The sequence below is a fragment of the Thalassophryne amazonica genome, chromosome 7 (genome assembly GCF_902500255.1).
Source record: "Thalassophryne amazonica chromosome 7, fThaAma1.1, whole genome shotgun sequence".
NCBI lineage: Eukaryota > Metazoa > Chordata > Actinopteri > Batrachoidiformes > Batrachoididae > Thalassophryne > Thalassophryne amazonica.
This window is the reverse complement of record NC_047109.1, coordinates 64,583,490-64,607,140: the sequence shown is the minus strand read 5'-3', so window position 1 is coordinate 64,607,140 and position 23,651 is coordinate 64,583,490. Positions and strand designations below refer to the sequence as shown.

General features: G+C 40.9%; 2 protein-coding genes across 2 annotated transcripts; one reads left to right on the top strand and one right to left on the bottom strand.

Moving 5' to 3' along the window:
* The first annotated feature begins 737 nt into the window (after positions 1-737).
* On the top strand, positions 738-17,054 carry ankmy2a (ankyrin repeat and MYND domain containing 2a). The gene is given in 12 exon segments (XM_034174337.1): positions 738-931; positions 1,245-1,309; positions 1,934-2,072; positions 2,176-2,274; positions 3,471-3,587; positions 3,590-3,630; positions 5,165-5,379; positions 7,039-7,064; positions 7,067-7,173; positions 10,173-10,301; positions 15,811-15,940; positions 16,605-17,054. Coding segments are annotated over 12 exon segments (1,269 nt in total). The 5' UTR covers positions 738-864; the 3' UTR covers positions 16,739-17,054.
* Positions 17,055-19,580: 2,526 nt separating this feature from the next.
* Positions 19,581-22,039, bottom strand: LOC117513457 (cysteine/serine-rich nuclear protein 3-like). Its single transcript, XM_034173638.1, has 4 exons — positions 21,910-22,039; positions 21,158-21,417; positions 20,008-20,304; positions 19,581-19,898 (listed from the first exon to the last, which is right to left on the bottom strand). Exons 1-4 carry the CDS (start codon positions 22,037-22,039, stop codon positions 19,581-19,583), a joined length of 1,005 nt encoding a protein of 334 aa, XP_034029529.1.
* Between the last annotated feature and the right edge of the window lie 1,612 nt (positions 22,040-23,651).

Below are 23,651 nucleotides of genomic sequence, written 5' to 3'. Positions count from 1 at the left end.
GGCTTGGGAACGCCTTGGGGTTCCCCCAGAGGAGCTGGGGGAGGTGTGTGTGGATCGGGAGGTCTGGGCGGCTTTGCCTGAGCTGCTGCCCCCGCGACCCGACTCCGGATAATGCGGAAGAAAATGGATGGATGGATGGATGGATGGATGGATGGATGGATGGATTAATGTTTCTTTAGTAGAATGGAGTGCCGTAGTTTTGTTAATGTTAGTATACACCAGCAGTGGCAGCACATTTGGGATACTGGGACCAAGGGAAGATACCTTCACACTATTGTTTCAAAAATAGAGCAGGGTAATATGTCACTGGGTGTCTCACGTCACGATGATGTGAAGTTGGCAAGGCTTAGGCTGGGTCACTGTGGGTTAAACAGTGGGTTGTGTGTGTTTGGGAAACATCCGGACGGTTGCTGTTATTTTTGTGACGTCTCTGAATCTGTTCTTGTGTTAATACAATGCCTTTCGTATGCAGAGGATAGAAGGGTCATGTTTAGTGGTTTGGCAGATTTGGATTATGGTACCTTTTTCTTGAGGACATTACTAGGGCATGGAACCTCCCCAAAAGAGAGAGCGAATTTGGTGCTTTGTTTTTTAAAAACTTGTGGCTTGTATTGGAAAATATAGGAGTGCTGTCTCTATCTCATTGACATTTAATAGGTGTTCTGTGTCTTATGACCTGATGGGGGCAGCAATGCACTGAACGTGCCTAGCCTGCCGACAACCAAGAAGAAGAAGAAGAAGAAGAAGCGGCGTCAGGCTGTCACTCAGGATCAGAAGTATCAGGATCAGGATCTAAATAGTGTGAATCACTAACTTTGATTTTTGTTTTCGTTGTAGTCCGCTTTTAAGCGATTCAACACGAGCATGTCCTCTTGTAAGAAAGGAGACTTGTCCTCAAGCGAAAAGGAGTTGTTTTGCGCTATCACTGCAGGTAAGACTCATGCGGCTAATGCTATGCTAATCCATGGTCAACACTGCTAGCTCATACAAGTTAAGACATTATTAGTTATCGCTGCGTTAACTCTCGTCATTTAGAAAAATGACTAATTTGTAGTATTTCTCACTCCTTGTGCTCTTGAAATCATTGGTTGGATTCACACAAACATCATAAAATATGCAGTAAAGCATTATAATATATCTATCTATTGGAGATAATTGGCATGTATTTTTTGTACTAGATTATCTTGTAGAGTTTGTGTTCATGAATTGAAATAGAATAATAATAGTAATTTTGTGACTTGTAGGTGATGTTCCAGAGGCATCAAGACTGCTGGGATGTAAAGATGTTCGGGTCAACTGTTTGGATGAGGTATCGAAGCATTTATGACATGAGTAAACATCTGATCTGCACCTGTTAAACTGTGTTATTTAATTATTGTCCCGTATACATTTGAGACTTTTACACCGATGGCTATGTATGAGTTAATGAGATCCAAACGACATTGGAGTTTATGCAGTTGCAGCATGTCTGGGGGAGGACCATGGTCATACCTGATGTAATCATGAATTCCCATTTAAAAATTGTAAATGCAACGCATAAAGAAAGTCTCATCTGATTAAATTTTTATGGCTGTAGTTTTTTTTTAAGCAAAGAAAAGCTGCAAGTGTTTTCTTTGGTTGTGCAACATATGGTTGGACAAGAGTCCTCTTTTTTCAAGATCCTGAAGGGTTTTGGAGGAGGTCCTTCATTTTTTTTGTACAAGTTGATCGTGCCCGCCTCAGCCACCTGTCAAAATCAGATGTGTGGCCGGCATGTTAAAATCAAGGATGTGCTTCAGTACTTAATCTCTTCTTTGTATGAGAGTAAATAAAATAAAAGGTGAAGCATTATTTAGCTGTGGAAAAGGTAATGTCCTATTCTATTGTATTATAAATTGTTCCTTTGTGTCAAACAAAAATGTTGCATGTAAATATCTCTGTGTGTTTTCCACAGTATGGGATGACACCCCTCATGCATGCTGCCTACAAAGGAAAAGCTGACATGTGCAAGTTGTTGCTGCAACATGGAGCAGATGTGAATTGCAATGAACATGAACATGGCTACACGACACTGATGTTTGCTGGCCTGTCAGGTGTGCTGCTTATCTTAAATGTGAAATTTTGTGGTTTTTCAATTGTCTCACAGTCCCACCTCACTTGTTTTTGATTTCCTTTCTATGTGCTGTGACATTTTAGGGAACATCGAAATCACGTGGATGATGTTGGATGCAGGCGCAGAGACAGATGCAGTCAACTCTGTCGGAAGGACTGCCGCACAGATGGCAGCTTTTGTTGGTACGTCTGGATGTGAAATAATCATCTCGTCATCTTCCTAAAATAATGGCTTAGTCATGTTTTGGAAAATATGACTTAGGCCATTATTTTAGGAAAGTGCCGATTTGAGAAATCACAGATGACATGATGGACTTGCGCCTTACAACTGTTTTTTGTAACTAAGCAGTCTGATTTTAAATTGAATTGTCCTGCAGTACTTCTGATGCCATGTAAAACTGGTCAAAGGCTGCTCAAGTCAAGTCTGGGAATGTGTGCGCTAGTGCCTCGCTTTGTCACATCTGTGACACACAGAACTACAGTGCATTCGGAAAATTTTGACAGCACTTCACTTTTTCCGCATTTTGTTAGGTTACAGCAGCCAAAACATTGTTAGAATGTTTTGGCTGCTGTCTTGGCCAGGTCACTCTTGGAAAAGAGATGTCAATCTCAATGAGTATTTTTACCTGGGTAAATAAAGGAAATGAATGAATGAAAAATTCCAAAATGGATGAAATTCTTTTTTTTTTTTTTTTCTACAATTACTACTACTATAAGTCTACACACAATACCCCATAATGACAGTGTGTAAAAAGTTTGAGGTTTTTGCAGATTATTAAAAAACAAACTAAAAAAAAAAAAACTGGCAAAGGTGCATCAACAAAGTATTAAGTATAGGGTGTGAATACTTACCTACATGTGATTTCTTAGCTTTTCTTATTTTCAATAAATTTGCCAAAAAAAAAAACCCTTCAAAAAACTTTCTTTTCATGTTGTCATTTGGTGGTGTGAGTAGAATTGAGAAGGAAAAAAAATTCTCCATTTTGGAATAAGGCTGTAACATAAAATGAGGAAAAGGTGAAGCACTGTGAATACTTTCTGGATGCGAGGTAATGCACCTCATACTTACTCCATACCTGAGGACTGTTTGGTGCTTATTTTTGGATATGGAGCAGTTTAGCTGATTCCTTTCATACAGCAAGCCATTACTTGAGGATGCTTTGAGACATTATTTTCAGAATAGCAATTACATCAGACATTTCTGCACCCACCCCATTTGTAACAAACTGTGCTGCTCATATAAACACAGAAATGGTGTAGAGTTTATTTCAAGTGCTGCATTTGGAAGCTGCTGCTGTTAGTCATCAGTATATTGATTGAATGTTAAAATAGTTAAACTGTGTTAAAATAGTTTTTTTTTTTTTCTCCCCTTTCCTTAGGGCAACATGACTGTGTCACAGTTATCAACAACTTCTTTTCTCGTGCCAGACTAGACTACTACACCATGCCACAGGGACTGGAGAAGGAACCCAAGCTGCCACCTAAGCTGGCTGGACCCTCCACAAGGTCATCATGAGCACCAACATCAACCCTGTCAAGGTTGGCTATCAGTGGATAAAGATGTTGTTTTTCTGTGTTCCACTGTGTCCACAGCAGTAAAGTAGTGTGGGAAATCATCATGTTATGTGCATATTAGGTCAGTGTCTGGTCTGAGAGAGTGCACTGGTGTCACACTTTGTAGCCTCAACAATGTTTTGGACGGACCCTGACTCCTAATTGAGACCCACAAAGACCACTGGTTCATCCCCACCTCTATAAAGTAGCCATCTGTCTGCCTCGGCCATGGAAACGTGGAGGCTCCCTTTGCCTTTTCCAGTTGCTGTGGTTCACTTGTGTGTTGCACCATGCTCAGAGAATAGTGCCACACATCTGTAATGTTTCAGTTGTTGTACCCTCAACTGATTCTCCCAATGCAACCAGTCATTTAACACTTTAACACAGTCATTCCAGCGCTACCTAAGGATTTTGTGGAGAGAACCTGGTACCAAAAACCTACAGTTGTTGGCTTAAATCACTGGTAAGCATCCATGTCTCACAACCATACAAAAAGCCAAGTACCAGGACCCTGAAGACTGATGTTTGGTTGTTCTGGAAAGATATTTGCATTGCATGACCTCATGACTCATAATTTATTAAATTGTTTCATTCTTTCATTTTCTGCCACTTATCCGGTGTTGCAGACTGAACAGTCCCCCTAACATCGATTCACCCTGCCTCCACTGCGCAAGCGTCATTTCTGTCCATCGGCCAGGTTCTTGGATATCACCCCGTTTCTGTTTAAAACTGGGCTCCAGTCATTATCTATCTCAGGGACAGATATCTGAAGCTTTTGTACAACAATTATTGTCACATAAATCAGCATTATTTCATCATAAAGATGGAGGAAGCGATCAGAGCCACAGTAGTCATGACGAGCTGCTCATGCTGTGTTCACTGCACCTCTGTTATTTCAAAACGTCACCAATTATCACCTTGTTTCTGCTTAAACTGACTTTAGAATGATTTAAGAGGTTTTACCTTGTCATCTAATGGTTAATAATCCTATTATTCCCTTTGATCACTTTGGGTGAAGAGTCTCAGACGAACTGCTGTGGTCCCAAATGACGCATGTGCAGTGGAGGCAGGGTGGGCCAATTTTTTTGTGGGGAGCTTGGGGGGGCTGGCAGACCGTTCAGTCTGCAAAACCAAGTCGTGGTGGCAGTAGACTCCTTCCATGCTACCTTATCCTCAGCAGAGTACTCTAGATGCATTTCTAAGCAAACTTCACCAAACTTTTCAAGGCATTTCAAAATGAGCATGATGTCTCTGTTATTTAAAAAATGACAGCTCCTGATGTAGTTTCTTACTTTTGGGCCTGAACACAACAGATGCAACATACTGCTGTGTTACAAAAGTTCTCAGAGGTTCCTAATGTGTCCATATGGGTCTGAACTCAATGCATGACCTTAAATGATCTTTGTCCATCAGCATGCTTAGCATATTACTCTTAATTTTTCCACAGCAATATACTTTCAATTTTATACAGTAGGTATGCATGTAATGTGGGACTTCATTTTTATCACTTGTTTTCCAGTTGGTGCTGCTGGTGAAGGATAATCCTCTGCTGGCGGAGTTCGAGGCTCTGGAGAAATGCCGCCGAGTGATGGAGCTGATCTGTGAGACATGTATTAAGCAGCAGGATATGAATGAGGTGTTGGCTATGAAGATGCACTACATTAGCTGTGTGCTGGGAAAGTGTGCGTCATTCCTGAAGGACCGTGAGGACAAGCTGGATGGCCTTATCAAGAGGTGTGGCCATGGAGGTTGTGAATACAGACTAATTGTCATCAGCATTTTTATGCCTGTCTTGGTTTTTTTTCCTTCTTCTTAACAAACGTACACTGTTAGTGTTTGTTAAATTATGTGCTGTTGATAATATGACTGTTACTGGTGTTGAGAGGCTGTTTAAAGTTGCTGTTTGATCATGTTGAAATATGATCAACAGCAACTTTTAAACAGCCTCTTTAAAAAGGTACTGATTTTCCGGGTTATATGTTGGTTGGAGTATTTGTTGCATCTGTCCATTGTGAAGAGGAAAAACCGATCTATACTACCACTCAAGTCTGGACCCCACTTTCCCATTTGATTGAATGGGAAAGTGAGTCCAGGCTTTTGACTGGTACTGTAGGTCACATTTTATTTTTTGGAGTTTACTGCTTACTGAAACAATAAGCCTAATGGAATTTAATTAGTGCATTAGTTATTTATAAAGTAAAATTGCATTGTTGAGCAGAAGCGTAACGGGCTAATTCATGTTTTATGAGGCACAAAGAATTCAAGTGAACTGCTTCTTGTTCGTCACTGATCAAAAGGAGCTAAATGTGTGCACATTTATCTCATTAAACGTAACTAAACCTTTTAGTTTTTGTACTTTTCCAGTTCTCTGGGTTGCCATAGCAGATTCAGTACAGTTTTGCATTGCTATTTGACACAATTTTTACTCTGGATGCCCTTCTGATGCATCCTCCCATTGTCCATGGAAAAACACACAGCTCCTGGTCTTCCTAAGTGGTCTCCCAGCCGAGTACTAATCAGGACCTACTCGGCATCACTTTTCAGATCTGATGTGGTGATTAGGTGTACACAGAATAGCATGGCTGCTAAATAAAATAATTGATTATACATTTTAAAAACATTACATTGAGACTTTACTTGAGCCTAGCTGTCCTTGTAGTTCTGGCTGTCCCACAGAGTGCAGACAAGTGGAGTGCTAAGTGGTATGACTATTATTCCTTGTCTTTATTCAAGAGGCTTTCAGTTTGAGAGAATGATTTATTCTTTCTTTGAGACCCAGCATGTCCTCCTCATTCAGATCTTTTTCTTACGGCGGTTGGCATCCAGCTTAATGGTGCGTTGTCACCAACCACTAATCCAGAGTGTGGGTCAGATGACCTCATTCAGATCTGTATACAGGAGCAGCTTATCAGTGAGTAGACAGTGCTGTCTACACACTGTGGCTGTAGATGATAGTGCTGTACTTTTTTTTTTTTTTGGACATATAAGTCTCAGGACAAGACAAACAAGTAAAGTGTGAGATCATATGGAAAATACAATAAGTGATAACTAAAATGGATGATCTGGTTGTCTACCTGGGTAGTTGCTATTCATGACTCAAGGTGATTCTGTGGCGTATTCAGATGCAGCAAGGAGCAGGACAAGCACATGCTTGCAGACCTGATCATTAAAATTGCAGATACTGTAATTTGCAAATTACACTTTATATCACAGTTTCATGGTAAAAAATTGTTTAGCTGTATTTGTCCAAATTCGAAGGCAGGAATATACACGATTGCCTTCTCCCAGAGGGAAACACTTAAAAATCTATTAAGTTGAGTATTATTAACGGTTGTGTCAATTTATGTTAGAGTTTTGTATAACGTTTGTGTCCTTTTAAATCTTGTCCTACAGTTTGTTAAAGGGTCGGGACACTGATGGCTTCCAGTGTACCAGGAGAAATTTGTCAGAGAGTGCATACGCAAGTTTCCCGTACTGGACGCAACTCTGCTGCAGCAGCTGGTGCGGAGCATTGCGCCTGTGGAGATTGTAAGTGTGAATGATGCCAAAGTATTTTGAAGATTAGACTGAGAAATGTGATGACTTTTTTTTTTTTTTTTTTTTATTGTCATCAACTGTATTTAAAAAAATAATTAACCCCTTAAGCCCTAGCGCCTATTTCACCAAAATCACATACCCATACATTTGATTTATTTCTCAGCTTGTACAAGGTCAAAAATGCAAAAGTTTGGATCAGCTAAAAGACAGGTCCTAGGGGATGTTGTGGATGCAACAACACGCTTCATTTGCCTTGTCCCCAGTACACTCAGCTGTAAAGTGGATTACTGACCTTGACTGAGGAAGTAACCTGCGATGAGCTGGTTTCCCACCTAGGGGGATCGCTTCATGCTGTGGAATCTGGGGATAAACCCAGACACCAATGGGTGTTCAAAAAGTTCATCTTCCCTGAAGCAGGTGGAACACTGAGCCGAGACATTGTATGAAGCCGTCAGTTCTGTGCACTGATGCAGTCTTTTTAAAGTGGTGCTCCTGCTATCAGTTTTCTCTGGAAGAACTCAAATGTCTTGTCTCATGACAAGGTTATGTATCTTCATTTGTTGTCAGATGTCAGAGTTTTTACACATAAAGTTGGAGTATTCAGTTTGGCATGCATGCTTGCATATACCGTAGTGTTCAGAATAATAGTAGTGCTATGTGACTAAAAGGATTAATCCAGGTTTTGAGTATATTTCTTATGTTATGCTGCGTTTACACATAACGACGACAAGTCACAAATGCCACGAGTACACCTTCTTGGCCGCTGGTGTCAGGTGTCCTCAGGAACTGCTGCAACCTGTTACCACACGTTACGATTAATGGCACGTGTTGCTGGAGAATTATCAGGAAACCATTATGCACGGTCAAGAATAGTGTTCCGTGTTGTTGCGCGCATCGTTAAGTTCTGTCACGTTGTGAACGAAGTGAATTGTCTTCACACACACACCCATATTCATCCAACCAAATTCAGATCGCTCCAGTTTTCAGAAGAACTTTGTGACTGCATGCGTAGTTGGCTCTGTGCCATGGAGTGACACAGAGAGTTAGTTAGTTAGTAGTTAGTTTATTAAGATCCCCATTAGCCACTGAAAATCAGTAGCTATTCTTCCTGGGGTCCTTTAAAATTCATTACATTCATTTTTCAATACATACACACACGCACACACACTCCTCCTCCTCCTCGGAGATGGACAGAGCCAGATGTGTGGCTTCATGCGGCATCAGGCGCATGCAGCAGGTGGAACACCTGCAGGAGCGCGCTGAAAAGCACTGAAATTAGACTTTTAGCTGACTTAGTGTCAGCAGTCAAACTGAATGTGGTGCAGCAGGGTTTAATTGTGCGCGCGCTTCTTCCTCCACTGGACTGGAGGAGGTGCAGAGATGTCTGGCTGCACGTGAGTCTCCTCTCGTTCCTCTGGTTGCTCAGACTCGTTCTCCCGCTCATCGGTTACAACAGCAGGTGGAACACCTGCAGGAACATCCTGAGGAGCTTCAGCAGGAACTGTGGACCGACATTTGGAGCCGAGTTTAATTGTGCGCACATGACAGAAAACTGATTCGTCATGGCGTGCAGTGAAATGTGACGCTGCGTTACAAGTCGTGTCAAAACTTGACAGTTTCCGTGTCACTTCGTAATAACGTGTGACAGTTTGGGCTCCAAGATCCATCACAGGAACCACTACGAACGTTGTCACATTCTATTAAGGATCAATACTCATCAAGACGGATCAACACGCTCATTTGCGACCTCCATGACGTGAGACGAAATGAGGGTGGTGTGTGACATTCGTGGAAGATTTTTATGACAGCCAAAAACATGCTCCACGAATATCAAGAACATCACGCACCAACACGCACTATTAAGAAACCTATTCGGATGCGTTAAGTCACATTAAGAATGTCAGGAATGTGTCACGAATGACAGAAAAATGACATTCGTAACGCGTCTTGGTTATGTGTAAACGCACCTTTACATGGGAAACAAGGTACCAGTAGATTCTGTAGATTCTCACAAATCCAACAAGACCAAGCATTCATGATATGCACACTCTTAAGGCTATGAAATTGGGCTATTAGTAAAAGTAGAAAAGGGGGTATTCACAATAATAGTAGTTCAGTTGCATTCAGTCAGTGAGTTCGTCAATTTTGTGGAACAAACAGGTGTGAATCAGGTGTCCCCTATTTAAGGATGAACATGCCTTTCTCATGAAAGCCTGAGGAAAATGGCACGTTCAAGACATTGTTCAGAAGAACAGCGTAGTTTGACTAAAAGTTGATTGGAGAGGGGAAAACCTATATGCAGGTGCAAAAAATTATAGGCTGTTCATCTACAATGATCTCCAATGCTTTAAAATTGACAAAAAAAAAAAAAAAACAGACGTAACAACCATCAAAATGGATAGAAGAATAACCAGAATGGCAAAGGCTCACCATTGATCAGCTCCAGGATGATCAAAGACATTCTGGAGTGAATAGTTTTTAGTTTGTAGCATCAACAGCAGATGCTACTATTATTGTGAACACCCCCTTTTCTACTTTTTTACTAATAGCCGAATTTCATAGTCTTAAGAGTGTGCATATCATGAATGCTTGGTCTTGTTGGATTTGTGAGAATCTACTGGTACCTTGTTTCCCATGTAACAATAAGAAATATACTCAAAACTTGGATTAATCTTTTTAGTCACATAGCACTACTATTACTCTGAACACTATTGTATGTTATAACCATTCAACACGATAGATTGTATCACTGCAAAGGCTGTGCCACATTCTGTGTTGCTGTTTTATTGTTTTGTTTTTCTCCTATTCAGGATCATCACTGTGACACTGCAGTGATTTATTATTATTTTTTTTTTTTTTTTATAAAAATAATGTTTTTTTTGTTTGTTTTGTACACAACACTGTATTCTTTGTGAAAACTGCCTCAGTGATGTGTTGTTTAACACCTGATTGTATTTCTTGCCCTCTTTGTATTCTTCCCTTGATGGCAGGGTAATGACCCCACAGCTCTTTCAGTCATGACCCAGGCCATCACAGGCCAAGTTGGCTTCATGGATGCAGAGTTCTGCACCTCTTGTGGGGAGAAGGGGGCTGGAAAGAGGTGTTCCATCTGTAAAATGGTAAAGCCTCAGCACTACACATGTCAGTTACATACACTCAACAAAAATATAAATGCAACACTTTTGGTTTTGCTCCCATTTTGTATGAGATGAACTCAAAGATCTAAAACTTTTTCCACATACACAATATCACCATTCCCCTCAAATATTGTTCACAAACCAGTCTAAATCTGTGATAGTGAGCACTTCTCCTTTGCTGAGATAATCCATCCCACCTGACAGGTGTGCCATATCAAGATGCTGATTAGACACCATGATTAATGCACAGGTGTGCCTTAGACTGTCCACAATAAAAGGCCACTCTGAAAGGTGCAGTTTTGTTTTATTGGGGGGGGATACCAGTCAGTATCTGGTGTGACCACCATTTGCCTCATGCAGTGCAACACATCTCCTTCGCATAGAGTTGATCAGGTTGTCAATTGTGGCCTGTGGAATGTTGGTCCACTCCTCTTCAATGGCTGTGCGAAGTTGCTGGATATTGGCAGGAACTGGTACATGCTGTCGTATATGCCGGTCCAGAGCATCCCAAACATGCTCAATGGGTGACATGTCCGGTGAGTATGCCGGCCATGCAAGAACTGGGACATTTTCAGCTTCCAAGAATTGTGTACAGACCCTTGCAACATGGGGCCCTGCATTATCCTGCTGCAACATGAGGTGATGTTCTTGGATGTATGGCACAACAATGGGCCTCAGGATCTCGTCACGGTATCTCTGTGCATTCAAAATGCCATCAATAAAATGCACCTGTGTTCTTCGTCCATAACAGACGCCTGCCCATTACATAACCCCACCGCCACCATGGGCCACTCGATCCACAACATTGACATCAGAAAACCTCTCACCCACACACACGCCACACACGCTGTCTGCCATCTGCCCTGGACAGTGTGAACCGGGATTAATCCGTGAAGAGAACACCTCTCCAACGTGCCAAATGCCAGCGAATGTGAGCATTTGCCCACTCAAGTCGGTTACGACGATGAACTGGAGTCAGGTCGAGACCCCGATGAGGACGACAAGCATGCAGATGAGCGTCCCTGAGACGGTTTCTGACAGTTTGTGCAGAAATTCTTTGGTTATGCAAACCGATTGTTTCAGCAGCTGTCCGAGTGGCTGGTCTCAGACGGTCTTGGAGGTGAACATGCTGGATGTGGAGATCCTGGGCTGGTGTGGTTACATGTGGTCTGTGGTTGTGAGGCTGGTTGGATGTACTGCCAAATTCTCTGAAACGCCTTTGGAGATGGCTTATGGTAGAGAAATGAACATTCAATACACGAGCAACAGCTCTGGTTGACATTCCTGCTGTCAGCATGCCAATTTAATTTAATTTATTAATTTATATAGCGCCAAATCAAGACAAAGTTGCACCAAGGCACTTCACATAATTCACAACAACACAAATTAATCTAAATTCAAAATTAAAAGCAAGAAAAGCACAGTTAAACGATAAAGCACAGAAGAATAAAAAGAAATTACAAAGCAAACACAAACAGATTAAAAAATTAATGATAAGACAGTCTAAAAAAGTGGGTCTTCAGTCTTGATTTAAAAATCTCCACCGTGTCAGACTGCCGAATAACAGCAGGTAGATCATTCCAAAGAGCCGGACCACGGTAGGAGAAGGCTCTATACCCCACAGACTTTTTGTTCATCCTCGGAACACACAGAAGCCCTGCACCCTGCGAACGCAGAGGCCTCGCAGGTATGTAGGGCTTAACCAAGTCCGCCAAGTAGGAAGGCGCCAGTCCATGAACAATTTTATAAACCAACAATAAAACTTTAAAATCCAATCTGGCAGAAACCGGTAGCCAATGAAGGGATGCCAGAATGGGAGTAATGTGGTCAAACCTTCTACTTTGTGTCAAAATTTTGGCAGCAGCATTCTGCACCAACTGAAGTCCTCGAATGCTAGACTGCGGCAGATCAGAAAATAAAGCATTACAATAATCCAATCTAGAAGAGACAAATGCGTGAATCAGAGTCTCAGCATCAGCCATAGACAGGATGGGGCGAATCTTTGCTATATTTCTCAGATGAAAGAAAGCAGTCCTCGTAATGTCCCTAATGTGGAGGTCAAAGGACAACGTAGGATCAAAGATTACCCCAAGGTTCCTCACTTTGTCAGTATGATGTATAACACATGAACCTAGGCTAAGCGCCAGCTGATCAAATTGGTGCCGATGTCTTGCTGGGCCAAGAACCATCATTTCAGTCTTATCAGAGTTCAAAAGTAGAAAGTTGCTAGACATCCAACTTCTCACTGCTGCAAGACAGTCCTGTAAAGATTTTATGTGGACAGGATTTCCAGCAGCTATCGGCATATACAACTGAGTATCATCAGCATAACAATGAAAAGCAACCCCGAAGCGCCGCAAAATGTTCCCAAGGGGTGCCATATACAGGGAAAAAAGCAAGGGACCCAGAATGGATCCCTGAACGGGATCCGTTCATTGCACGCTCCCTAAAATCTTGCGACATCTGTGGCATTGTGCCGTGATAAAACTGCACCTTTCAGAGTGGCCTTTTATTGTGAGCAGTCTAAAGCACACCTGTGCACTAATCATGGTGTCTAATCAGCATCTTGATAATGGCACACCTGTGAGGTGGGATGGATTATCTCAGCAAAGGAGAAGTGCTCACTATCACAGATTTAGACTGGTTTGTGAACAATATTTGAGGGAAATGGTGATATTGTGTATGTGGAAAAAGTTTTAGATGTTTGAGTTCATCTCATACGAAACGGGAGCAAAACCAAAAGTGTTGCGTTTATATTTTTGTTGAGTGTATGTACAGTGCCTCCAGAAAGTATTCACAGCGCTTCACTTTTTCTACATTTTATGTTACAGCCAGATTCCAAAATGGAAGAAATTTTTGTTTTTTCCTCAAAATTCTGCACACAATACCCCATAATGATGACATGAAAGTTGTTTTCCTTCCAGAAGGACAACCATCTCTGCAGCAATCTACCAATCAGGCCTGTATGGTAGAGTGACCAGATGGAAGCCACTAAGAATTTTGAGGGAAGAAATTAATTTACTCCATATTGTAATAAGGCTGTAACATAACAAAATGTTGAAAAAGTGAAGTGCTGTGAATACTTTCTGGGTGCACTATAAAATGGAGTCTTGTGCATGTGATCAATGTGTGTATTTTCTTGTGGAGTGCACCTCATCAGCACTCCTATCTCTATGCAAGCTCATTTTCTTCAATATTGATGTTCATGAAATTTTTTTTTTTTTTTTTTTGTGCTTGGTTTATGTTACTTCTGGACTTCCTTTTGGATTTTTAGAACTTTGAAGTGATCAGTTTCAATTTTACGTCATACTTATAGTTTTCATGAAAGCACAAGAAATGAATTCTGCATGTGACCTCACACTCACTCATCTTCAACCACTTACTCCAGTTAAAAAAAAATTTGCAATGCTTTTTTCAAAATTCACTTGTTTCCTTTAAGCTTATTTTTCAGTTTGCATTATGGTGATTTGGAGGGTAATGGACAACCACTAGGTGATAATATTATTCAATGTGACAAGTCCCGCAGCAGGCAGACAGGTCATTGGTATATTACATCAGCAAAACAAGCACACTTTATGGGTTGATCTGGTGCATCAGTGTTGGTAAGGTTAGACCTTACTTGTGTGAAGCGCCTTGAGGCAACTTTGTTGTGATTTGGCACTATATAAATGAAAATAAATTGAAATTAACATCTTATCACTTTATTCACATAATATCCTTTTTAATATTTGTTTTTATGTTATCACATTAACATACAGTTTGGGCACCCCTAATAATTTTCATGATTTTCCTTTATAAATCATTGGTTGTTTGGATCAACAATTTCAGTTAAATATATCAAATAGCAGACAAACACAGTGATATTTGAGAAGTGAAATGAAGTTTGTAGGATTTACACAAAGTGTGCAATAATTTTTTAAAATTAGGCAGGTGCATAAGTTTGGGCACCCCAACAGAAAAAAAAAAATATATCAATATTTAGTAGATCCTCCTTTTGCAGAAATAACAGCCTCTAGGAGAGTTTGGATTCTGGTTGAAGGTATTTTGGGCCATTCTTCTTTACAAAACATCTCCAGTTCGGTCAGGTTTGTTGGTTTCTGAGCATGGACAGCCCACTTAAAATCACACCACAGATTTTCAATAATATTCAGGTCTGGGTACTGAGATGGCCAGAACGTTGTACTTGTTCCTCTGCATGAATGCCTTAGTAGATTTTGAGCAGTGTTGGGTCGTTGTCTTGTTGATGTCACTAATTCATGAACATTGTTCTCAAGAATCTGCTGATATTGACTGGAATCCATGTGACCCTCAACTTTAACATGATTCCCAGTACCTGCACTGGCCACACAGCCCCACAGCATGATGGAACCACCTCCAAATTTTACTGTAGGTAGCAAGTGTTTTTCTTGGAATGCTGTGTTCTTTTTCTGCCATGCATACCGCCCCCGTTATGTCCAAATAACTCAGTTTTAGTTTCATCAGTCCGCAGCACCTTATTCCAAAATTAACCCTATCAAGGCAGGCGCTGCAGATTTGCACCAGCTAAATATCTGACTTTTCCTGTTACTGAAAATTAATTTGAGCCTGAGAGGGTTAAGCTGGCTTGTCCAAATGTGCTTTAGCATATCTCAAGTGACTCTGTTTGTGGCATGTATGCAGAAAAGGCTTCCTCTGCATTACAGCATCTCTTTGTGCAAAGTGCGCTGTATAGTTGAACGATGCACAGAGACTCTATCTGCAGCAAGATCATGTTATAGGTCTTTGGAGCAGGTCTGTGGGTTGACTGACTGCTCTCACCATCCTTCACTTCATCTTAAGAGATTTTTCTTGGTCTGCCACTTCGGGCCTTAACTAGTACTGTGCCTGTGGTCTTCCATTTCCTCACTATGTTCATCACAGTGGAAACTGACAGCTGAAACCTTTTTTTATCCTTCCCCTAAATCATGATGTTGAACAGTCTTTGTTTTCAGGTCATTTGAGAGTTGTTTAGGGGCTCCCATGTTGCCACTCATTAGAAGAGATGCAAAGAGAAGAAACATTTGCAAATGTCCACCTTAAATACCCTTTCTCATGATTGGATTCACCTGTGTAAGGAGGTCAGTTGGTCAGTGAGCTTACCAAACCAATTTTGTGTTCCAGTAATTAGTGCTAAATGTATTCAAATCAATAAAATAACAAGGGTGCCCAAATTTATGCACCTGCCCAATTTTGTTTAAATAATTATTGCACACTTTATGTAAATACTACAAACGTCATTTCACTTCTCAAATATCAGTGTGTTCATCTGCTATGATATATTTAACTGAATGTTCTGATCCAGACAACCAATGATTTATAAAGGAAAATCATGAAAATTATCAGGGGTGCCCAAACTTTTGCATACAACTGTATCTGAGTGTATAGACTCATTCACTCATTTTAGGGGGTATGTTCCTCAACTTTGCAAAGCTTAGGAATATGGTTTTATTATTTATGTGTATTTTTGTATCAGGTAATCTACTGTAACCAAGCTTGCCAAAAGATGCACTGGTTTACCCACAAGAAAGTCTGCAAAATACTCAAAGAGCAGAGAGAGAAGCAAGAGGCAGAATCAGCCGAACTAAGGATGCAGCAGAGCAAAGGTACAATTATCACAAAACCCCCAACCAAAAACACATTAATACTTCTTCTAATGACCTCAGCAGCAAAGTATTCAGTTGCACCAATAAGAGGGTCTGTGTAACTGTTAACTCTTACATACGCTTATCATCCAGCAGGTGGCAGACACATTAGTAGGATATTGCAACAAAGTTTACCAGATGCAAATGTTTTTTTTTTTTTTCTTCATGTCCTTATAATTTGAGTTACATGACCTACTGGTTTTGAATATAATTAGAGGGTACATGTATAGGCTTTTCCAGAGGCTAGACAAAATGTCCAAAGTTACTGAACAGCAAAAAATTATTTCATACAGTGAAATATGTGTTGCACAGTTAGATGAGTTTACAGTTGGTCATGACTTTCACAGCCACCTTTCTTTACACAACTCAGCTGATGGATACATGGACATTTCCAAGTCACTGTATGTTTTGTACTTCATTTACATAATTAGTGAAGAAATACAAACAATATGCTAAATCTGTTTGCGTAAGCAGGTCTGAAAAAGGGACTGTGAGGGAAGCCACCATGACACTGACACCTTTGAAGGAGCTAGAAGCTTCTGTGGCTGTGATTAGAGAAACTGCACAGAGCAACATTCGCACAGAGTTTCTAAACTGAGCAGTGTCATCTGTGGTTGTGTTTCAGAAGAGAGTAACGCCCTCCAGGAGGCCACAGACTCTATGCAGGAGATGTCAGTGGAGAGTGACAGTGACGGCGTCTTCTCTTCCACCTCAGCAGACACTATAAACTCCAGCCCCGTCGCAACTGGTGACAACTAAGGAAAGTGTTCGAGAAGACATCAGCAGAGATGAGACGCCTGTGCTCCGCAAATGTCTCTTCTACAATACAACACGAATACACAAAAATGGCAAATTGGTGGGGAGACTGACGCCAGACTGCTCCCTAGTCTGTGCGGTCATGCTGTCGTTCGCATGAGACAGCCACCGTGGCAGAGCGGCGTGTAAAGCGTCCAGCGAAGGTTTGTGCCACAGCAGTCATCGGTTTTTCTTTTACACATGCAAATTTTTTAGACTGTATTGTCAAAATAAATGTGTAAATTGTGTAGACTGTTGTGTTTATGATGGTCACAGGGAGGAATAAGGAGGAAGCTTTGAACATGTCACAAGGTCATCGTTGGAACCAAAATTCTGCCTTAAAAAATTGTAGCATCGTGTGTGGGGAAAGAATTGAAAGTGTAGCCAATGAAAGCTTTTGTTTGTAAATGTGTGTTAAAGATATAGTGTATATTAAAAAAAAAAAAAAAAAGAACAGAAAAAAAATAAACTAACAGTCCTTATTTTTTTATTATGGGTTATATCAGTGGTTGAAAAATATTTAGAATACTTAAATGAGACATTTGAAAAGTTTAATTGTTGGTGTAGAATTCTGCACAAGAACATCTTGTCCAGGAAATTGTAACACATGAAATGTCATTGTCTTTTAAAAATGTCAGCACTGGTGTTCATTTTCTTTTCATTATTGTGCAGCCTGAGTGAGGAAAACTTCAGTTTCTGAGACCTGCCTTAAAAATTCATTCATTACCATAAATACATTAGGTCACACAATACATTTATGACCATTACCGTTCTAAACCATCCTGTGTATTTCTCAGTGATTGATGTAAATGAAGTCTGATATATTCACTGACTTGGAAAATTTCATGTATTCATTCCTTCTCCAAAGAAAACTGGCTGTAAAAGTTAAGATTTGTATTAACAGGAGGCCTGCAAATAGATTTAATTTGTTCAATTACTGATGGCCACTGAAAGTGGAGTGACTGAATAAAATGGGTGTATTTCTTAAGTGGTTAATGTGATATTTTTGTTAAACCTATTGAATTAAAGTTGAAATTCTGCACTTAAAGAACATCTGTTTCATTTCAGTAAAAAAAGTAAGTCCCGTCAGCTGCTCCCTTATTTGCACTCGGGGTCGCCACAGCAAATCCAAGGTGGATCTGCATGTTGAATTGGTACAGGTTTTACGCTTTTTATTTCTTTATTTATTTATTTAAACATACTGAATTCTAACACAAATGTGACAGCTAGTGGCAGAAAAAGTATTAAATCATCCCTTCAAGTTTTGAAAACCCACGTGTTTACCTAAACTTCAATGTGGTAGTATGGTTACTGCACAGCTAGTTATTTTTTTATGTCAGAACACAAGACATGCTTCAGCGAATATCTTCGAATTTATCGGCTAAAATGCTAAAGCAAGCACTGAGCCAGTTGAAAGCGACCAGTGGGGGATGTTTGGCATGCAAGTGTGCCTTCTTGTTCTGCAGTACTTTTTTTTTTTTTTTTTTTTTTTTGTTATTTTCATTATTATTCTTTAAATGATGTGATTACACAAGAATGAAAAACTCTGTTTTAATGGAAAATATATTTTGCCCCTCTAATCACGAGTTTAAGTTGAAGTCAAGCACCAGATAAAGTCACTGCTGAGACTCCTGTCGAATCGGTATTTGCTTAGATCCCCCCCCCCCCCCCCTTTTTTTTTTCTTCTCTAAACAGACGCTGCTCACTTTTGAGAAAAAAGTGCAACTTAATTTTCTGCAAATGAAAAGTGATTCCTTGGATGGTAGAGGGACTGTATTTCTGTGGCGTTTTCCCATTTAGTCCAGCGGCTAAGGGACAAATTTTTAGGGGAATCATGCAAACTTTATCAGAGGTACTTTATATTGTCCTGAAGTATATAAGATCGGGAGACACTGAATCCATAAACGTCTACACGCTAAAAACTTGGGTTTAAGAGAATAACCATTTTCAGCCTTCTACAGCAGCATATAATTCATGACAAATCTCCCTCGATCTGGGCCTTCACGCAAGATGTCATCCGTGGGGGCAAAATAATCATGACACACTATGCACAGAGGGACTCAAATCCTGCAGTGCCAGGCGTGCGTGTCCCCCTGCTTAAGCCAGTACATGTCCAGGCCCTTCTGAAGTTTGTCAGAGAGCATATGGATGATCCAGAAGAAGATTGGGAGAATATCGTGGTCCAATGAAACCAAAATAGAACATTTTGGTAAAAACTCAACTTGTGTTTGGAGGAAGAAGAATGCTGAGTTGCATTCCAAGAACACTATATCTACTGTGAAGCATGCTTTGGGGCTGTTTTTCTGCAAAGGGGACAGGACGACTGATCCGTGTTAAGGGAAGAATGAACGGGGCCATGTATCATGAGATTTTAAGCCAAAACCTCCTTCCATCAGTGAGAGCTGCTTGTCTTTATATGTGGCAGCCAGAGCACACGGAGGAAACCCACACAAACACGGGAGAACATGCAAACTCCACACAGAAAGGACCAGATGGGAAGCAAATCCACAACCTTCTTGCTGTGAGTCAACCAGTGCTAACCACTAAGGCACCGTGCTGCCTTCTGAACCTAATGCTTTTGTTTATATGTTTATCTGAATACTTATTTGTTAGTTGTCTCAACAGTGTTTGAGCTCAAGTGAAAAGGAACTGAAGCAGAAAGCCAATATTTTTTGTAAATTAAAATTTTTATTTTTTTAAGGGGTCGGACTCGACAGGTTTATACTTCATTACTCCTAATAGAAAAGATGTATATAAAAATAGATTATTTAAAGTGACATTGATTATTCTTTTGTTGTGTATTCAATCATGCTAAAAAAATTACTAAACAAAAGAACAAAAACATGATGAACAACACAAAGAAAAGATAAAGGAAAGGGCTTGTTCTCCTGGGGTGGCTGCAGGGAACCGTCTGCAACAGGGGGGCTTCAGCAGCATCCTCGTACTCCTCGTCCCCCTCCTCCATCTTCTCTGTGCGACTCTCTTTCAGTCTCTTCTCCAGCTTCAGTCTCAGCAGGGTCTGCATGCAGTGGTCTTGCACCCTGATGGGGTTGGACTGGATGCGACCTTTGGTGTTCCCACAGCCGTCCTTGGTGCAGCCACATATCGAAGCAGAACGTTTGACCTGTGAGGAAGTACTTACATTACTACTCAAATACACATAAAACAGGTGGTGCTTGTATTGAGTCACTAAATCCAACAGAGCAGAAGTTTTACAGGCAAACTGTTCTTACGTGACATTTGATGCCCGCCAAGCTGCAGCTGCAGGTCTCAGGTTGGCAGACGCCCTGACAGTCACAACCACGTTTCAGCCTGGAGATCCTCAGGTTCTCCAGCTGTGTCTCCTCCTCCATGTCTATGTTTTGCACACCAGCTGCTTTAAGCAGTGCAGAACGGCGATTAGGTGGGTATGCCAGGGGAAACGAGACCTCGTCCGGGTTTACGTCATTGATGCTGACCCAACTCTCAGGAATGTCATTGACTGTGAGCTGCTCAGCAAACTGGCATTTCTGGGTTCCTTTGTTAGTCAGCTGGTGACACAAAAAGATAACATTATGGTGATGTAACAATTCACAATTATTGTTTGGGTTAATAGGGTTCTAAAAAGGAATAGTTTGTACCATCTGACATGCTTAGTTATCATGTTACAGAGTAACATATGTCACAAGTCATAGAATCTAGTGGACATCGACCTTGTTTGACCTTTACTTCGGAGACCAAACATTCAACACAGTCAAAACTATTTCATTTATTAAACCTTTTATGTCAACCAATAACTTGCATCATTTTTTACTGAAATTGGAGCAATTTTAACTTTTGACCCCTGTACAAACTGAAACTGACCCCCTAACTCTGTAACATTCAGTCATAGATAGTCCAAACTATACCTTTTTGGAATCATTATGATCAGACAAATAATGTAGTATAGTTTTCAATATGACTGAAGTATTTTTACATTTTGACCTCTGTGTAATTCTTCACTGACTCCCAGCTGGCTACAGCTACCACCCTGGGATAGTTATCATACATTTTTGTGTAGGCCATGGTACACTGAGGCTGGATTCTAAGTGTGGTTTTGTCACCTTATGTGGGAACAATTAGGTCCAAATTGATGACTGGCTCATAGACTATCAGAGTCTTCAAGAAATGCTCATTTGAAGGTTAGCAAAGCGACTTCTGGCTAATTCTAATTCATCATGGAAAATGAACATTGATTTATACCACTGAATAAAGAATTCGATCATCTCCATAGAAATGAATACATCCATAAAACGGATCATTTTTCAAAGAGAGAGATACACACTCTTCACCTTTAGATATGAAACTGTTACCTTTGTACCATGAGGAGGGTTGAAGTAAAATATTGAACAGCAGAAGACTCACCTTCCATTTGAGAGCCTCCAGCTTGTCTTCCTTGAGTCGATTCAAGAGTTTTTGCCGGCGCTGGGACTGCTGCTCCATGACGAACTCAGGAAGTGTGTATCTGTGGCATGTACTGTGGTGCGGCATCATGCCCAGAGTGCAGCCTGCTTGACTGGGAACCGTAATGAAGCTCTGACACCGAGGGAAGGAGAACACTGTCACCTGGCCAAAGGTCACATTGGTCCGCTGTATTTTCTTGGACTTCTTAAGGATGGAGGTTGCTGTGGATGTAGAAACAGTTGGCCTTGATTATGTTTACTCTGAACACATGACTTTATGTCACTGCCACAATTGCACCACTAGGTGGCAAAATACTCTGCCACTTTCTTCAGATATGTGAAAGCGCTGCTGAACAGATTGAAAAAGGACACATATTCATGAGGCCAATCGTACTCAATTAAATGACACTATGATACTGCAAACAAGATTTTAACAACTTTACATCCTGTAAAGTGAAACCTCAAGCACAAATCTACAGCTACAAGGTGGTGAAACAGAGATGGAGTCACAGGCCAATGTGATCACTAGCACATCTATCTCTCTCTCTCTCTCTCTCTCTCACTCTATATATATATATATATATATATAGAGAGAGAGAGAGAGAGAGAGAGTGTATATATATATATATATATATATATATATATATATATATATATATATATATATATATATATATATATATATATATGTTTTTGCTTGACTGGGACACTCACTGAAATTTGTTGCTGGTGAGCTTGGGTTGCTGGGACTTGAACCCAAAGTAGCAGAGGAGGAGGATGAGGGTGAGGAGCAACATGGGTCCTCATGCACTTCGTCAAACGTCCTCTTAGGTTGCCCACTCATGGTGACAGTACGAGCAGTCTGCAGAGGATCTAAGAGGAGAAAAGAGAGATTAGAAGCATATCGTCTTCTTCAAGTTTACTGACATTTCATTCACCAGTCTTCGGGAGTCAGGTTTGTTATCAGTGGATATGATTCACCTCTATTATAAGAGAGTGCACACTCCACCTTTGCACAGACAGTCCTGGAATGGAACTGACGGGCCCCATGTGCTTCTCTAAGTGAGACTGCCTCATTGCTCTCAGCTGGGGGGCGGGGGGGGGGGGGCATCCAGCCTCAGCACAGAACACAATCCATCAGGTCAATTCTCAAAAGTCAGCTATAAATGAAGTGTTCATGCTTCCAAATCTCATCAGTTCGTCAAGTGCATTGATTGGAGACGGAATGAGCAGGAGGTCAAGACAAAACATCCAGCTGTTTCATGTCATCGTTCTCCATTTGGGAGCCACGTTTTGGTAACTGGTCACATGTTCAGTTTGTCATGTCTACATGGTCCTCACAGGATGTGCAGCTTCACATGTTGGAGATATTTTCTTCTGCAACTCTTTATAGCATTTTTTTCATTTCTCCAGGTTGGGTGATAAAAACAGTCAGTCCTTTAATTTGAGACAAATGAACCAGATCATCAGTCACAGCATCAGGAGCAACAAGTACTTCAAAAACTTAGAACGTGAGGGGAGATAAAAGCGGAGGCAGGTTTACTGGTGCTGCAATTCAAGGTTATGGGACAAAAAGATTTTGAAGCTCTGACAAGCAGCACATTGTCCACAGACAGATGGACACTCTTCTTAATGAGTTCTGAGAATCAAGAGGCAGTGGTAAGATGTCCTACAGATCAGTCCTATAAAAACTGTTTACGGTCTGAAGCACCACAGCCAAAAATAACACTGTCCCAAAAGCCTTCCATCTCTCCACGACCTGCACGTCTCCAGGACTCTGGGCCGAGCAGGTCGGATCACAGCTGACCCTTCTCACACACGGTCTATTCAAACCACTCCCCTCAGTCAGGAGGCTACTGTCCATCCGGACCAGAACCTCCCGCCATAAGAACAGTTTCTTCCCCTCTGCCGTTAGACTCATGAACACTTCATAACTCAGTCACCTTAAGCTTAACTCTGTCACTTTATCATTTTATCACGGGTCACTTTAGACAATGTACTTTGGTTTTTAATTGCACTCCTCCCACTGCACTGTTTTTTCTGTTTCTCTGTTTTTCTGTTGCACACAGCCTTTCATATTTCATATTTCTTTATTTTTATCTTATTTTGACACGTTATATTTTATCTTAGCATTTTATCTCTTCTTAATGTTGCACCATTGTACCGAAGCAAATTCCTAGTCTGTGAATCCTGTTCTGTTGTATGGCTGGGGGGGCCTGGCTGCCTTTTTGTCTTTTGTCCTGTCTTTTGTTTTTCCTTCCAGGTGGCTTGCATTTGGGACTGAGTGGCTGTGTAGCTGAGTTTATCAGGACCTCACCCTGATCACCTGAGGCTGATCACCTGCGGCTCATCAGGACTCACAGCTGTGGTGCATCTACATGGATTGGAACATGGTGGCATTTAAGACTGGAGTACACAGTGTGTATTTGCCAGAGACTCGACCTTGTGACCAGACG

What these genes read in the sequence shown, in the direction of transcription:
- LOC117513457 (XM_034173638.1), bottom strand. Translation starts at nt 22,039, where the DNA reads ATGAGTGGGCAACCTAAGAGGACGTTTGACGAAGTGCATGAGGACCCA. An exon ending in CTCACCAGCAACAAATTTCA is followed by an intron (nt 21,418 to 21,909) that starts GTGAGTGTCCCA and finishes CTACATCCACAG; the next exon opens with CAACCTCCATCCTTAAGAAG. An exon ending in TGGAGGCTCTCAAATGGAAG is followed by an intron (nt 20,305 to 21,157) that starts GTGAGTCTTCTG and finishes TTGTGTCACCAG; the next exon opens with CTGACTAACAAAGGAACCCA.